Raw genomic sequence first — 17,730 nt, 5'->3', positions numbered from 1 at the left:
AAGACAAATATTAGGCATATGTAGATTAAGTCAATAAAGCATATGTTAAAAACCATTGAATCTAGTGCATGAAATTACAGAGGCCCATTATACTTTTCTATTTATTGTATTTTATAAAATACATTATAATAATAAATACAATATAATAAAAGACTACAAATAACTTACGAGGTCATATTGCCATTGATATAGTTCTGATTCAATATGCGACCCCAGCAGCCTGCACCAACATCATTGTTGAAGGTGCTAAAATCTTCCGACGACCAAAGCTTCTTCCCTGTCATCCTTGCATTCCACACTGTCCGGGTTCCAGGATAATGAGCTCTAGAAGAGAAAACCAAGGGTAGCAGGTGGGAGCAGTCAGAAGCTACCACTTCCATACGGGAGAGGAAATGAGCTGGAATACACGTCTTTGCCAAGGTCGGCTATTTTAATACGGTCAAGCAGCTTCCAGAAGAAAGATAGAAGCTGGGAAGGAGGCATCCGATTCCCGCTCTTCCATTGCGGGCACTCTCTAAATGACAGCAGGCAGACAGAAAGGCAGAACCTTCAGCCATGCGCAGAATGAAATGACAATATTCAGAAAACCTTAAACAGATGAAAGTAAGTTGAATGACGAAGGTTAAAGCGGCCACAATCAGGACCACTACAAGTGGAGAACAAAGAAAGATTTGCCCTTTCCAGGGGAAGCTGGGGAGCTTTGGACAGGAGGAAAACACCCAGGAAGAGGTCAAGCAAGGTGAGTGAGTTTTTTTTTTTTCTTGGTTTTTCAAGACAGGGCCTCTGTATAACTTTGGAGCCTGTCCTGAAACTAGCTCTTGTAGACCAGGCTGGCCTCGAACTCACAGAGATCCACCTGCCTCTGCTTCCTGAGTGCTGGGATTAAAGGAGTGCACCACCACTGCCCAACTTGAGGTGCTCAACCTAAGAAGAAGCAACCTCTCCCATATTCCTGTCCTTTGGAGACAGAAATCTTGGCACTTACTCCAAGGTAAAGCTCTGAAACAAAGCCACAAAAGCCGCACCGATAACAGTGCATCACTAACTCTTGTGTGAAAGGAATGAACTACGCTGAGAAAATTAAGTTACTGTCTCAGAGCGGTAGTTATCCTCAGCCATGGGGATTTCAGTCCTGAAGGGGCCTAGGCAGCGATAGCGGGACACTTTGTCAACCGGCCCTGCTGAAGCAGGAAAGGTTTAGCAGCTGAACTTAGTAAGCAGAATCCATGAATGCCACAGCCTGCAAGACAGAGGACAGATTCCAACGACAAAGAAATGCCTAGGGAAGACATCAAAAGCGCAGCAACTGAGAATCTGTCCCAGAAGACCAGGCCCTTTCACTCTAGCATGGGAATAGACTCGGTCTGGTAAAGTATAAATATATACCAACTGTTGCAAGGATAAAATACTGCTCTCATGACAACTGTAGACACTACCGGTTAAATGAATCAATATGACTAAGATATTAAATGTAAATTAGAAACTAGATTGATAGGTGATACAGTAATAACAGTACATTCGTTAAATTTCAGAGTAAGAGTGCAAACTTTCCAGGCTAATTATTCACAAACAAGCAGAATAAATACAAAGCAGAATAATGGAGATTTAATATGCAACAATTCTAGTCTTCGTACTTTCTTGGGTAGTAGAACATCAAAGAATGACTTTAAAGGCCTTTTAATCAATATCATCGTAGGCCAGGTCATTTTAGCAGAAAGCCCTGCTTGGGAATCGTTTGGATCAGTAAAGATGAGTTGAGGCACAGCATGAATGGCAGCAAGAACTGAGTCGCATATAACAGAGCACCAACAGAGACGCTGGAGAGAAGTGAGGCTCCAACAGGACCATGTCGAGCGGCTCAACACAGCTGAGGCAGGCTTCAGGTCAACCTTACAAACACCCAAGAGCATCTCAGCTCCCTCTAGGTCTAAGAAATTATGTACTTACCTTATTATGCCAAACTTAAAAAAAAAATCAAACTGCTAATATTCAAACTACTAATGACTACAAGCCTATAATTCTAACATATTCTTACATCTCATTTTTATATCCGTGTATAATAGATATAGATAAAGGTTTCCAATTGGCCTGGGTACTTTATAGTTTTATATCTCATTTTAGATCTAGTTAATAATAATCCTGAACTAATAGGCCCAACAATTTGTAATTAATAAAAGTTTCTGTGTGATTCCCTGGGACTGGGTGACTGGGAAATGAAAGCATAGCCTCCAGTGACAAGTCTGCCTCCCACTTCTGACATGCCTAAAGTAGATCAGTCACATTTCCAGTGATCCACAGACACCCGTGACTGACTGGTGGCTAGTATATCAGACAAGGCAAGCCTAAGGCCTTGACAAGTTCAACAACAGGTAACAAGCAACCCCTTCAGGAATGGCAGAGGCTTGCTATGAAAATGAGATAGCAGAGCAGAATCCAGACTAAATAGGGGGGCCATATTTACAGTGAGGGAAGGTACCCAGAAGGATTAGGAGAACGGGGCCCAGCAGAAACATCCTGGGAGGAATGAATATCTCAGAAGACCAAAACCTAGAAACAATACAAATAACCACTGAGGAAGGATTTAACAGCCACAAAATTGCTCAGCTGAGTAAGCGTTCTAGGCCATTCTGACCTAGGGAAGGCTTTCTAGTGCATAGACTATCAACATGAGATCATATTCGGTAGGTACGATGACGCAAGCCTACAATCACATCTCTTAGGCAGAAGTCACAAGGATTATCTAACATCAGCCCTGGCCAGAGAAAACAACAACAACAACAAAAAAAAAAAACATTAAATATCTTTCCTTCTTACCTGGAATCTGTAATGAGCAACCAATAATAACATCCTACGTGGTCAACAATGCAATTATACAAATAGCTTGTTGAAATCTTGAGACCTGCCAGCTTCTGCCTTCTGAATACTGGGATTAAAGGTGTGCATAATTTTATAAGTTATAAAAAATAGTATAGAAGTGATCTGAAAGGTTAGCAGTTCAAAATTCATACAAAGTTCAGAGAAGCATTGAAGAGAAATATACTTCCCTAGTTTTTTTTTTTTTTTTGGTTTTTCGAGACAGGGTTTCTCTGTGGTTTTGGAGCCTGTCCTGGAACTAGCTCTTGTAGACCAGGTTGGTCTCGAACTCACAGAGATCCGCCTGCCTCTGCCTCCCAAGTGCTGGGTTCCCTAGTTTTTCTAAAGGCATGCATGTCTAACTGATGTACAAACATTAAAGACAGAACTACTTTTTCCGTGAATTTTTTTTTTCTGGTAAAGCTTTTAAGTTAAAAAGATGAGAACTGCTTTATTTATTTTCCTTCCTGATCAATTTCTAAGTGTTCAACTGAGGGGAAACTATGCTCCTCTATGAAATGGCATAGCAATGAAATTTTCTGTTCTTTGCTGTTAGAGGTCAGGAGAATAGCTTCAATTTGAGGCAAATGCACAGAAAGGGTTCCAACCTGCCTGGGTCCTTTACAGTTTCCTGGATGATAGGCCCATATGTATGCACATTCTGTGGTAATTCATTAGCTCGCCTAACATGGAAAATAACAATCCCAGATACAATTTGATCCTCATCACCTCTGTTTGAAAAAACAAACAATAACAAAACCAAAAGAAAATAGGGAAGAGCACAGGAACATAGAACAGTTCCTCAATTTCAGCACAACCAAAACCGTGGGCTGGTTATAAACATGGGAGAGCTGAACTATGTACCCTGGAATTTCTGCAAACACTTCCGGCATCTACCCATAAGATGCTAACAACAAGTCTTTATCTAAGAGATTTACAAACACTCCCAGACGTTGCCAAATGTTTCCTTGGAGATAAAATGATCCCCATCTGAAACAACCAGTAGCAAGCTATGAATCAGAATGGATGAGACCTGCAGAAACAAAAGCAAGTCTTGCGAAGTAGGAAGACACCTCCTTAAGCAAGAACCAAGAAGACAAATACCATAGCAGCAGAGTCTGTCTTACCAGAATCACAGGACACATCATTAAATAACAGAAAATATCTGCACATGGAAAACACAAAAGTTACACCAAAAATTGTAAATGTGGGCTGGAGAGATGGTTCAGTGGTCAATAGAGCTTGCTGCAAATCCAGTTCCCAAACACCCATAACAGACAACTTACAAACTCCTCTAACTCCAGCTCCAGAGGATTCAAGATCCTCTTCTGGCCTCCAAGGGAAAATACACACACACACACACACACACACACACACACACACAGAGAGAGAGAGAGAGAGAGAGAGAGAGAGAGAGAGATTTAAAAAGAAAAGAAATATGAAGACCTTTTTCAGAGCAGTATTAGAAAGCAAAATTTAATTCAATGCAAGAAATGTATCTAAAATAAAATGACCTTGAAAATAAAAAAAATTAAAGTAACAAAAACTGAAAGCAGGGTTTCTTTTAATCTCAATAAAGAAGAATTCAGTTCAAGAAATACTGAAAAAGTTACAGAATATTTTCTATCGACAATAGTTACAACGCACAAAAAGATAAAACATCCATTATCTATGTGCCAAGTAACATGACACCAACTCCCATACAAACAACCGTGCAAGACTGAAAGAGTCAGCACTGTACTAGGAAGAAGAGATGTACATAGCAGCTCCACACAGATCACGTGAACAATGTAATCCGTATACAGAGCATTTGAAACTATATCAGTGAATTTACATACTCAACCAACCTGTTTTCTGTTAGCAAATACATCCTAAGTCAAAACGCAATTTTTGAGAAAAAGCGTTTAAATAATACATTTACCATTATATGACCACAATCAATAAAACATTAAATTAATGAGAACAAAAGAAACTATGAAGTAATGCTATCACTCAGAGGAATACTAGTTGCACTACAATACCTTTATGACTAATGAGCAGTGAAACACCACACTTCTTCATGAAGTACAACAGAAACTACCCTTCACTCCGACAGCCTTGCTAGCCAAACACATTCAAGAAATACAGTCTTTCCTCCTTCAGATCTGAACTGTTCAAGTGGATTCTAAGGCAAAATCTTCCATTAAAAGAAAAGTTTAACTATAAATGTACAATTACACTTTCTCTTGCAAAAAACCCATATCTATTTTACTCTCGTCAATTTTCCAGAAAAACAGGATAGACCTGTGTATTAAAGTACAAGGATGAAATTGTTAAAATATAGACTACAAAACTTTTCAAAACCAAAAACCCAGTCACCCAAGTAAGTCACAAGAAGAAAACAAGCAAGAAGTTAAAGGGACTGAACTATAAATCAATGGGAAGAGACTTAATTACCAACCAATAGATGAATCTTAAATGGATGCAGATCCAAACAAATAAAACTACAAAATAAGAATAATACATATTTGATAATATCAAGAAACAATTACATGCGTAGGAATAATAATGGTATTATTTATGGCAAAAAGGATGGCATGAGGAAAACAGGAAGAAGACAGGAAAAGAAATGGATTGACACAGGAATGAAAAATGGCCCTGGGTTCTTACTGTCTGAGGCTGAGTGGTTAGAACATACATATTTACTATTCTGCTTACTTTTGTAAACATTGAAAACTCTTGCAAGGGGGTATAGCTCAATGGTAGAGCACTTGCCTTAGCATGTATGAGGCCCTGGGTTTGGTTCCCAGCGCTGAAAATCAAAGATAAAAACAAAACACTAAAAAAAAAAAAAAAAAAAAAAAAAAAAATCTAAAATTTTTCTTTTAGAAACAAAGTATATGCAGAGATTAAGCTGTGTCACAACAGATTAAAAACTCAAATTCCACGCATATGTAGACTCTAGTTTAAATGCTTCTATACTGTCATGATACACAGAACACATGTTTACTTTTTTTAAAAAAAATCGAACTTCTGAGCACAGTTCAGTAAGGACCCAGATTATAAATTATAAAATTAGGTTTAAAAATAGAGTCAGACGTCAAAGAGTCAAAATGCTAAGGGTACAAGAAGAAAAGACAGTCCGGGCGCATACCAAGCCACTTACAAACTGTTCGTGCATGAACTCGGAGTCACATCGTAGGAAGCCTGAGCAAGACACTAAGTTCACAACATTGCCCTGGTAACGTCTAAGACTACATACCTACCTTCTAATCTAAATAAAGCCCTGTTTTATTCATCTAAACATTAACTCATTTATTGAAAAAGTCACCAATACATTTCCCAAAGAGAAAGGAATGAACTGTGAGAGATCAATGTCTTACTGAGTGAATCCTGAATGAAATGTTATCACAGGGGTAGAGAAGGCGAGAAGAAACGCACAGTCAACACCCAGATAAAGAAACCATGAGCTGCTGGTAATCTAAGTGAGCTGCACCTTACCCTATAACATCAACCACCTTCCAGAGGTCACGGTCAAACAGCATGGAAGAAGAAATCGGCTCCCAGAGATTATCACTTGCTATGATTTTCACTCGCTGCAGACCATGGTAGTCCAGCATTTTTCTTAATTCCTTTGGAGACATGAATAGATCACAGCAAAGGTTAACAAGCTTTTAGTTGTTAGACTATGACCAAAATAGCCAGAGAATCTTTGAAAAATTCTGCATTTTGATGACCGTCAAAACCTAGTCTAGTCTTTATGGACTTACTCCTAAACAATAATCAGGAAATGTGTGTATATTCAAATGCAGTGCAATTGAAAACATTTTTAAATGCATGTAATCTGTAAGCTCTGATTTACAAATCAGTTTCTGTCTGATATGATTACAGCACTCTGTACAGAATTTTATCCTATCTCAAATGTTATCTTTATTGAGCGGTCCTTCCCTCCCAAAATCTACATCCATTTTATCTGTTGATGGGTAAAGAAGGAAAGAGGGTCTGGAAGGCCCAGAGGCTTACACACCCACATCTGTCCATCACTCTCAGACACTATAATCACAAACTACCACGAAATCAGAGTCAATCATGAATGTAACTGCACAGCAAACATAATCCTAAAATAAGTGATACATAAATAACTTGCATCATATATATTTTATTCTTTTTTTTCTTTTTTTTTTTTTTTTTTTTTTTTTGGTTTTTTTCGAGACAGGGTTTCTCTGTGGCTTTGGAGCCTGTCCTGGAACTAGCTCTGTAGACCAGGCTGGTCTCGAACTCACAGAGATCCGCCTGCCTCTGCCTCCCGAGTGCTGGGATTAAAGGCGTGTGCCACCATCGCCCGGCTATATTTTATTCTTAAAAACAAATTCCTCTTCTCTCCAGAAGCCATCTTCCCACACTATAAGGACCATGTATTCATTGAGGTCATGTGAACTTAACATCTCCCTATGTTCATTTGTCATTATTTAATGCTGCAATAGGAATTTCAAAGGAATAGAGAATCCAATAAATCCCCTGGTATAAAAATATATAAATTAAATGCTTCTATATCCAGAGACATTAGTGTAGGAAAACGCCAAGGTCAGAAGAAAATTAAATGAAGTCTGACTTCAAAACAATGATAGTGAATCTTACAGCAATAATTAAATTACTAACTTAAAAGGAAATGGAAACCCAATGTTAATAATTCTAACATTCTGGCCGGACGGTGGTGGCACACACCTTTAATCCCAGTACTCAGGAGGCAGAGACAAGCGAATCTCTGTGAGTTCGAGGCTAGCCTGGTCTACAAGAGCTAGTTCCGGGACAGGCTCCAAAGCTGAAACTGGACTCTGTGAACATGGCGGACAATGAAGGCTGATGAGAAGCCAAGGACAATGGCACTAGGTTTCGATCCTAATACATGAACTGGCTTTGTGGGAGCTTAGCCTGTTTGGATGCTCACCTTCCTGGACCTAGACAGAAGTGGGAGGACCTTGGTCTTCCTGCAGGGCAGGAAATTTGGACTGCTCTTCAGTATGGAGAGGGAGGGGGAATGGAGTGGGGGGAGGAGAAGAGGAGTGGAGAGAGGGGGAGGGGAGTGGGGGAGGGGGCAATATGTGGGAGGAGGGGGAGGGAAATGGGAAACGGGGAGGAGGCGGAAATTTTAATTAAAAAAGAATAAAAGAAAAAAAAGAAAAATAAATTAGAAAGCTGTTTGTATTCCTGAGCTGACATGCCTGGATTCCTCCCATAAATTCTGGTTGTATTCCAAGAGATTTCTGTGAATAAATATGTCTCTCAGAAAAAAAAAAAAGAAACCCTGTCTCAAAACACAAAAGACAAAACAAACAAAACAAAAATTCTAACATCCCTAGAAACGAAACAAACACTATTCTTACTATGCTAGGCGTGTACTACCTTCAGCATCCGTCCCTGCATCTTTCTGACTCACAGCCTTCAACTAACAATCCTGTGCTTCAGTTTTCTAATAAATCCACTGTGCCATCTCCCATACCCAACTCACTCCCACACCTCTATGAACAAGACCCAGAAAGAGCAGTAAACGTATCAGAGCTTCAGTGATGGGGAGAGGCTGGGACATGCCAGGTCCAGAGCTAATTACAATTCTTTAGCCCCTTAAATCACTTTTCCTTGCCTACCTCTGTGGACCGACCGTCCCATGACTAACAGAGCACTTGAGGAGATGTATTGGTTAACAGAACCCTAGTTTCTATCAGCCAAGGGGCTCGGAGTATCATCAGATCACATCTGAAGCCTCCAGCTAACCATTCTGCTTTGCTGTAACCACCTACTTAGTGTGTCCACCAACGCATAGGACAAGTGTCTTGTTATGTGTTTTTCTTTGTTTCGTTGCTATAAAACTGTTTCTACATTGGAACGTGAAATTTGGAGGAACCCAAACCTGTGTTCCTAGACCATGGCACTTGCATTTGTCTCCAGAATAATCCACCTCTCTGCTACTGCACTGACATCAGCCGCTTACCACCCTACGTCAGGCCTGCAGCCTGGCACTGACACATGGATGCTCTGGATGGAGCTGCAATGTGGCTGCAATGGATGCTCCCAAAACAATACCCTACCTCCTCGCTGACGACAAAGTTGCTAAAATGTGCGCTCCCTCCAGGGACCCCAGGAGCCTACTGCTTGGGCTCAGTGTCACCCTCGCTCTTTGGTCTGATGCATCTTTTTACAAGTGCTCTTCCGGTCACCTTCAGCTGTGACTTTAACACCATGGGCTGCCTTAGCAACCCGGGGGTTACAACTGTACATAATCTTTCAACAGACCTTTCTCACTAAGCCAGGGACAAAGTCCATCTCTTCTAGTCACTTTCTGAAAAACCAGTTTTTTCATTATTCTTTTAGAAGAATTATGACTATTTTTTTCTCTATCCCTCTGCCAGAACTCCTTTCGGGCATTAACAGCATTCTCTATCACTGCATTCCAAACATGCTAACGGCGCCTGACATAGTATGTACTGAACAATATCTGCTGTTTTGCTGACTAAATGAGTAAGCAAAAGAAATCCATTGGAAACAATATGCTTAGAAGTATATGCATTCGATTTGAAGAAAAATGGCAAAATTTAAACAAAATGTAGTTACAAAATATTTCTTGGAGAAAAGTGACACAACACAATACAAACAGAGATGGGAAGTAAACTACTGAATGCTAAGTATGGAAAGCAAAGCTACTGGGTTTTTCCAATAACAGAAATCATTTCAGTTTTCTGTTTCCTGGAAACTGGTAATAGCAACCACCTCATGGGAGGGACTTGATGGTATTAGAGTGATTCAAGAAAAGTAGTGAAATTAAGATTTACAAATACTGGGTACTACTCTCCAGCCATGGCAAACAGAACCGTGTTATGTGATATGCTCTACCCTAGCTAGCTTTAACTGTCAACTTGACACAGGCTAGAGTCACATGAGAAGGGAGTGCCATTTGAGGGACTGCCCAGATCAGAATCGCCTGTGGTCACGTCTGTGGGGCCTGCCTTGACTGTTAACTGCTATGGGAAGGTCTAATTCACAATGGGAGGCACAGTCCCTACACAGATGGCCCTGGGCTAGCTAAGCGTGAAACTGAGAGTGGCCCAGCAACACCCCCCCCCCCCCCCCCCCGTGGTTTCTGCTCCAAGCTTCTTAAGTTCCTGCCCTGATTCGGCTCAGTAAGGGACTGACTTGGGAATGTAAGTCAAATAAGTCCTTTTCTCCCCAAAGCTGCTTTTGGTCAGAGGATCTTAGCACAGCCAGAAATGGAACCACAACACACAAGAACAATATCATGGATATTCGAATGAAATTCAGAAATATGATAAAAAATAAAGCTAAATTTCTTGAGTCTTTAAAATCTAAAATAATATGTTGCTTTATAACATTTATCAGAATTATAAAGCTAATACATAAATATACACACAATATTTACAGTGGTACATATTTTTGCTTCTTTGTTTGTTGAGATATATAATCCTGCCTATCTTGAAACTCACTATGTAGACCAGAGTGGGCTCAAAATCACAGAGACCTGCCTTTGCCTTCCAAGTGCTGGGATTAAAGGTGTACCACTACACCTACCTACTGTTTTGCTTCATTTTGTTTTTCCTTTTGGTGCTGAAGGGCTTCAAATAAGCATGAATTCCACAACCTTACCCCAACATTCAACATTCAACCCAATTCTTCAGATAGGTCATTCAAGGCCTATGAAGAATTGCACACAGACTTTTCAATAGCAGGAACATAGACATTAAGAATTTAACTTCATACCACACTTAGTAAATTAATTATGCTGTCAAAAACCAACATTTCAAATCTGTCTTCCAAACTTCTGTGTATAAAATTATAAGCAAAAAGAGATCAAATAGTTTTACAGACCTTTATATAGTTGGCATCAAATGGCCTTTCATTCCAAATCTGCAAAACAAAAATCCAAAATTTCTCAATTGAAAGTATTTAAGTATCTGAAAATGAACATTCTCATTAAAATGTCACTTCTCATCCCATCTTTCATTATATCTGATAAACTAGTTTCCTGTCTTTTGAAAATGCCTGTCGTGGAACTTATAAATATGTTTATAAAGCAACATAACTTTTAAAAATTAAAAGTTTTAACAAAACTTAAAATAGAGAATATTTTTTCAAAGTAATTTATGGGTCTGGAGAGAGAGAGCGCAATGGTATTCAGGGGACCAGAGTCATCTCTAGTCTCACAGCAGTCTCTACCACAGCTCTCAGAGAGTCAGTGCCCTCTTCTGACCTACAAGGGCAGTAAGCATATATGTGGTGCACAAACACACACACAAGCAAACACTGATATACATAAAATAATTTTTTTCAAAATAAGTTATTTATTCCAGAGATTGACAACAACAAAGTATGTATTCACGTTAAAAAAAAAAAAAAAAAAAAAAAAAAAAAAAAGAAAGAAAGAAAGAACCAGAACTGTAATGTGTACAAAGAGTACAGTGGGCTCTGGAGAACTAATAGGTATGAGAATCATTGAAATAACTCTGATATATAAACATAGTAAAAAGCAAATTATTCACCAGGGCACTATATAGAAGGAATTTGTTTACACTGAGAAATGTAATGATCAGCAAGAACAGAAGAGTATGCTCCTAATCAGGACGAGTAAAATTAAACACACTCCACTCTCTGGAGTTCAGAATCATGAGGGGAGAGTTTCAGTTTTGAAAGGGAACTTCTTTAAAAAAAGAAAGAAAGAAGGAAAAGAAAGAAAAGGAACTTCTGAGACTTTAGTCTTGTAGTCAAAAAAAAACATTTGGATTGGTACGTATAATGAAAAAAGATTGTTTTTTTTTAAAGTAAAAATCATAAGACAAGATAAAATCAAAAGACAAAAGAAAACCATTAAAGAAATAACCCTAAGGTCTGGGTGTAATAGAGCAATTCTTATTAAAGAATGTCTCACCACAGCACGTGATTATTAGAGACATCGGAACAAATGAGGCGTCAGTGTCACTCACTGGAAATATTTAGTGAACATGGACACATCAGAAAGATAAAGCTGAGCGCTCTATCTGCTTCTAAGCACACTACTGGGTTAAATATACCAACACTAAAAACAATTTCCAGACACAAACTGTCAGCTATAATCTGGAAAGGGAGAGTAAAAGCGAGCATCCCGCTCTCTGCTGTCCTGTGGCCAGGGCTCATCCTCATCCTCTATCATCCTACAGGAGGACTGAGGATGTGTGGCAGTGCCTGCCTCTCGCTGCCAAGAGCTCACTAATCTGATGTTGCTGGAACATGACAGGCACAGCTCTGCCACACAGTAGGAACTCAGGAAATGCTGGCTAATAATTTAAATTGCGAGTATATGAAAACTTCAATATCAGCTTTAGTCAGTGCTGTATTAAAACGCAAATGCTAATGGAGACCCACTACGGTTATACGAGGCACCGTAGGGTGTGTGGCCGGCCCCCAACACACAAACTCAGTATGCTTTACACTTTTTGACACGTTACAATATATTATAAACAGTTTCAGACAGAAGGAAGCAGGTTTTCAACAGCCTGCAGACTCTCGCCTGTCACCTATATCTTCAAGGTCTGAGGGTGTAAACAGTTTTCAGTTTGAAATGATTACACTGCAAATGATTATGTCTTAATATTGCCTATGAGCTACTACTAATGCCAACTTAATATCTATACACTAGCTCTTTATAAAAAAAATTTCAGCTAATTCCTGGCTTAGAAGATATTCACCAGAATGAGAATAACTTTTAAGGTATAAAGGAGCCACATTATTGCTTAAGAACTAGAAAAAGCTTTGAAGGAGAATTTGAATTGGACTGGCACCAAAAAAATTACTAACCACAGCCAATCAAAATGCAGGGTAGTGGAGTCTAGTCTCACTCGACAAAACACTCCCACACTCGCCCAAGGCTCAGGAAACATGCCAGTAGAGGAGGCAGCAAGACCGCAAGAACCAGAGATGGGGAGTGTGCTGTGAGAAATGCCTCCTGGTGACGTCAGAAACAGCTCCTATAAAGTCTCCCCAACATGACTGCCCAACTGTGAGCTGAACACAGATGACACCGACAGACATGCCAAAGTGAATGGGAAATGCCTGTGCGGCCTCAACACTACACAGAGAATTACAGGCAACCAAAGAAGCCTGGGAGAGGGTGAAGTTCCCCAGGAAATTCCACATTGGACATTTGTCCAATGCCAAATGGAAACATACAAACATACATGCAAGTAACAATATGTGATCTGAGTAGGTGATATTTAGGATGATATATGTATACATACACATTTATGTATGCAATAACAATTAGAGAAACAAAGAGGCTATGGATTTGAAGGAGAGTGGGGAGGGGTAGGTGGTAGGACATAAAAGGGAGAAATGCAATTATATTATAATCACAAAAATAAAATTAGAAAAAAACTTTCCAATTAAAAATGTTTTACTGTGAAAAAAATTAAAATAGAGGAAATATTCACTGCTGTCCAAAGGCAAGAATAATAAGGGGTCACCTGCAGTTCACTTGCAGTGCTTTAGACAACAAAAGAACAAATCCATCTCATGGCACAAAAGGGTTAATCAACAAAGCACCACAGAGTCAAGTGTTAGGTGGGGAAGAAGGGCTGAGTGTAAGCAAAGGACACATTCCTTACAAAGGAGGATACAAAGCCTTTTTTTTTTTCAAGTTTCAACTCCATCATGGTTTTATTTGGTTTGATTTTCTCATGGTTGTTATATGAGTTCAACTTTCTGTTTATTGAAGTAACAAGAACCATTTGTACATTCCCTAAAAAATACAACATGTACTAGTTTTTGAGGCAATGATGTAAAAATAGGGATTTCTTTTAACCCCACTGACTAGGAATTAAACAAAACTAGTTCCTGAACATATTTTTCTCATTGATCCATTTAGAAAGAGTGCTTTTTAAAATCTATTCTGAGTTTTGTTACCTGAAATATTTCCCTTTTTCTTCTTAAAATTATATCAAAGGCTGGAGAGATGGTTCAGCAGTAAAGAACACTGGGTGCTCTTCCCGGAGGACCCTGGTTCAATTCCCAGCATCCACAACAAGGCTCACAAACACCTGTAATTCCCAGTCCCAGGGAACTGGAAGCCTCCTTCTGGCCTCTGAGGATACTAAATGCACAGACACACATGCAAGCAACACACCCATACGCATAAATAATAATCAAAAAAATAAAAATTATATCAATTCATAGTGCAATGTAATATGTAAATTGTATTTCTACACATAAAGTATGGTTAGAAATCTTTTCAATGGAACAAAATAGGAATCAAATTACTTTCTAAACTTTCTAAAATACACATCCAAAAATAAATCCTATTTCCAATATGTTACTAACCCCAATATAGTCAATGTCCAGGTCATGATAATGCTTAGCACCCAAAATCCATCTCACGATATAGTAGGCAGTCAGCGGAAGGTTTACATAAGGCCAGCTGAAACCTTTGCCCAGCCATCCGGGAAAGGACCATGGCAACCCTGCGGGAAGAAGAAAGGTAAAGTGGAATGTGTGAAACAATGCCGGCACTACCAGAAACAAGATGACCAAACCTAAATTGGGGCATTACATAAATATATAAATGTCAGGGACTCGAGAGGAAACGCCGCTGTGAAGGGAACTTCAGAGTGAGTGCATTCTTCCTGTGACTCTTTGGACTGTGAAGTCAGAAAAGGGAACAGAAAGGCACGAGTTACAATTCCCACTTCAACTGCAATATTTTCAAATAAGTTCATTTCCAACTGAATATATTACCATCTAGTTCACTGCTAAAAGCAAAATCAGAATCAACATGATGCAATTTTTCCTAAGCTAATTTCACTATGTAAAAAGTATGACATTAAAACAACAGACCATTTTAAAACAACAGAAAGCTGAGCACAGTGACGATTCACCACGTGAGTCTTTGCTGGGCTGCGGTTTAACAGGAAAATGTCCACACCTAAATGAGGTCTGACCTTGAAAACAGCACAGCAGGGAGCAGGTGCTCAATTCAAAGATGCTTACACTCTTCCAAACATTTCTGGAAGAACACACTCTTCACTGATCTTTTAATTTGGAAAATAATATTCTTTCCTTTAACTATCAAGGGAACTAATTTTTGTAATTAGTATTTTTGAAAGAAGGCATTTAAATAATTTTATTTAGCTAAGCTAGAATGCAAGTCTGCTTCAAAAGAGTAAGTGATAAAGTGATAGAGTTCATTTTGGATGATAAAAGCCCAACGCTCTGGCTGTTTAAAGTAGTTCATGCTGCTACGGACTGTGAAATGAATATAGTCCATCTCGAGCAACTATCCAGTGAGTCTATTGCTAAGGACTAAGCTCTATGTGGGCAGGGCATTTCCTAATTGGTGACTGATGGCCTACAGCCCAGCCCATTGTGAACAGTGCCATACCCAGCTTGGGTTCTACAGGAAAGCAGTCTGAGCAAGTTCTGTTGAACAAGCCAGTAAAAAGCTCCATGGCCTCGGTGTCAGCTCCTGCCTCCAGGATCCTGCCCTGTCTGGGTTCCTATCCTTACTTCCTTTGATGATGAACAGTGATCTGAAAGTGTAAGCAAAAAAGAAAAATCCTTTGTCCCCAGCTTGCTCTAAGGTCGTGGTATTTCAGCACAGTAACAGACACCAAGACTTAGCAATAACAAGCCAGGCACAATAAACCAGCCTGTAACCCTAGCGCTTCAGAGACAAGAGGATGAGTGAGAGGCCAGTCTGGGCTACACAGCAAGTTCCAGGCTACCCTAGGTCACAAAGTGAGTCTCTGCCTCAAAAATCAATCAATCAAAATAAAAAATAAAATTATAAATTATAATTCATAAAGATACAACATAATAAACAGTGACAATGAAGATCAGTCCTGTATATGTTTTGTAGCTGATAGTGGGGAGAGGGGCATCACAAGCATGATTCTTAATATAAAAGTTAAAGAGACCCCCAAGCACTGCAACCTTACCCATGAGTATAATATTAGGGTTCCTCTCCTTGGCTTCCTTCATCAACCACCACTCATAGCCTCGGAAATAATTCTCATCTAGTTCATAGTGCATGTGGGATGGTTCGGTGCCATCTGAACAGGAAGAGAGCAAAAGGAAGGAAACAACCCATGAACGGTGCTGTCTGGAGCTGTTCAAGTTCCCTCTCTCTCTAATATATATATATTCTACTCACACAATTATACACACACAAACACAAACAATTTTTAAAGTGTTACTTTCCTTGTATTCTAGTTGTGAAGATAAAAATTTTATAAGAAGGTGGCTGTGCAAAGCATATCATTTCCTATTTTTTCATTATCTTAAACACTGTAAGATCCTTAAATAATAAAACCACAATGTTATGTAAAAAAAAAGTGCTGAAAAAGAAGCTATCACATTTATTACTACAAATTCCCAGGACTGCGTTCTGCTGAGCTTTTGATCTCTCTGAGGTTTTCAAGCTCCCGAGTCCAACTTCAAGTTCATATGATCTTAACTTTCACTCTCAACTTTGGGTATGAATCCCTGTACTCCTGAGCCCCAATTCTTATATTCCACCACATAACATGTCATCAGACTACTAGCCTTATGGAAAAGTAAATACCACAATATCAAAGTCCTCTGCCAGCACTCACAATTGGCAGAGGAAAACCGAGGTCAGAGGTCATTCTCTGACATCCAAGTCCTCACGTGCTCTCACACACCACAAACCCCACTTGTTGCTCAATGGAGCCGTCTATGAATGACGCTTCTGAACCAATTCATCTTTAACGTCAACATGAGAATGTGCGTATGTGTCGTTATCTCTAATTTAGCTTCAGCAAATGCACCAGATCAGCATCAGTACCTTATCTGCATCGGCACTCTGCCTGCACCGGCACCCTCTCTGCACTGGCACCCTGTCTGCATCGGCACCCTGCCTGCACCGGCACCCTCTCTGCACCCCGGCACCCTGTCTAAATCTTTGAACAAGACACTTTTTGAGAAAAAACTCTGTTCTGCAGGACCTTTTTCTTTCCACATAAATTCTACATGAATACCGAAAGAGGGCCCAGCAGCTGTCCTACCTCCCTCTCATTTTCTCCCTCTCTGACTTCATTTTGCCTCTCTTTTTCCCTCCGGAGTTCTAAATTACTCTGTCCTGCAGTTATCTTGGAGTCTAAGAACAGTTCTGATCCACAAACACATCTTTATCACAACAGACTAAGACTGCCTCCCAGAATAACAGCAAGCCTCCCACAGTAGGTAAGAAGGGAAATCAAGCTGCCCTCTCGAGGGAGGAAGATTTCTCGGGACCTTTGCAGAAGCAGCCCCGAGATAATGAATGATCAGACAGTAGCCTGACCAAGATTACCTGCTCTGCCAATTATGCAAAACTCTAGCTAGCCAAACCACAGACACAGGCCTTTGTTCCCCATTTCAATACAGCCTCAAAATCCTTATCAGCCCCTCCCAACAAGCCGTGGTTCACTAGACCTTTCTTTGATCTTCCAGAGTGGTCTGGATGGTAAGAGTGCCCTTCCTGTCCATCACCAATGCTGTGTCCCTGATAAGTGGTCAAACCAAGTTTGTCACACTAGATGCCAAGGCTTTTGTCCTGAAACTCCAATAGATGTACCTGTTAGAAAGTGACTTCCAGCAAACTAGAGACATGCCTCAGCTGTAAAGGCTGCTCTTCCAGAGAATGTGGGCTTGGCTCTCAGCACCCACATGAAGGCTCACAACCATCTGATACTCCAGTCCCAGGGAGTCCAACTCCCTCTTCTGGCCCCTGCAGGTACCAGGCACGCACACAGTATACACATATCAACACAAACATAACCCTGTACACATAAAATCAAAATACATCTTTTAAAAAAAAAAAAATTACTTTGAAATCGCTAGCAGGAAGACAAATATATAGAA

At 39.8% G+C, this 17,730-nt stretch overlaps 1 protein-coding gene across 1 annotated transcript in view; it reads right to left on the bottom strand.

Annotated features, from left to right (window-relative positions):
* Positions 1–17,730, bottom strand: part of Galc (galactosylceramidase) — a 49,538-nt gene that overhangs the window by 24,182 nt on the left and 7,626 nt on the right. Inside the window, exons 4-8 of the mRNA XM_057783119.1 lie at positions 15,804–15,917; positions 14,191–14,330; positions 10,711–10,749; positions 6,334–6,464; positions 169–324 (exon numbers count right to left, since the gene is read on the bottom strand). Of these exons, the coding sequence (XP_057639102.1) occupies positions 169–324; positions 6,334–6,464; positions 10,711–10,749; positions 14,191–14,330; positions 15,804–15,917 (580 nt within the window). The remainder of the gene's footprint in view (positions 1–168; positions 325–6,333; positions 6,465–10,710; positions 10,750–14,190; positions 14,331–15,803; positions 15,918–17,730) is intronic.

This window comes from Chionomys nivalis, chromosome 10 (genome assembly GCF_950005125.1).
Source record: "Chionomys nivalis chromosome 10, mChiNiv1.1, whole genome shotgun sequence".
Classification (NCBI taxonomy): domain Eukaryota; kingdom Metazoa; phylum Chordata; class Mammalia; order Rodentia; family Cricetidae; genus Chionomys; species Chionomys nivalis.
This window is presented reverse-complemented; position numbering and strand designations above follow the sequence as displayed.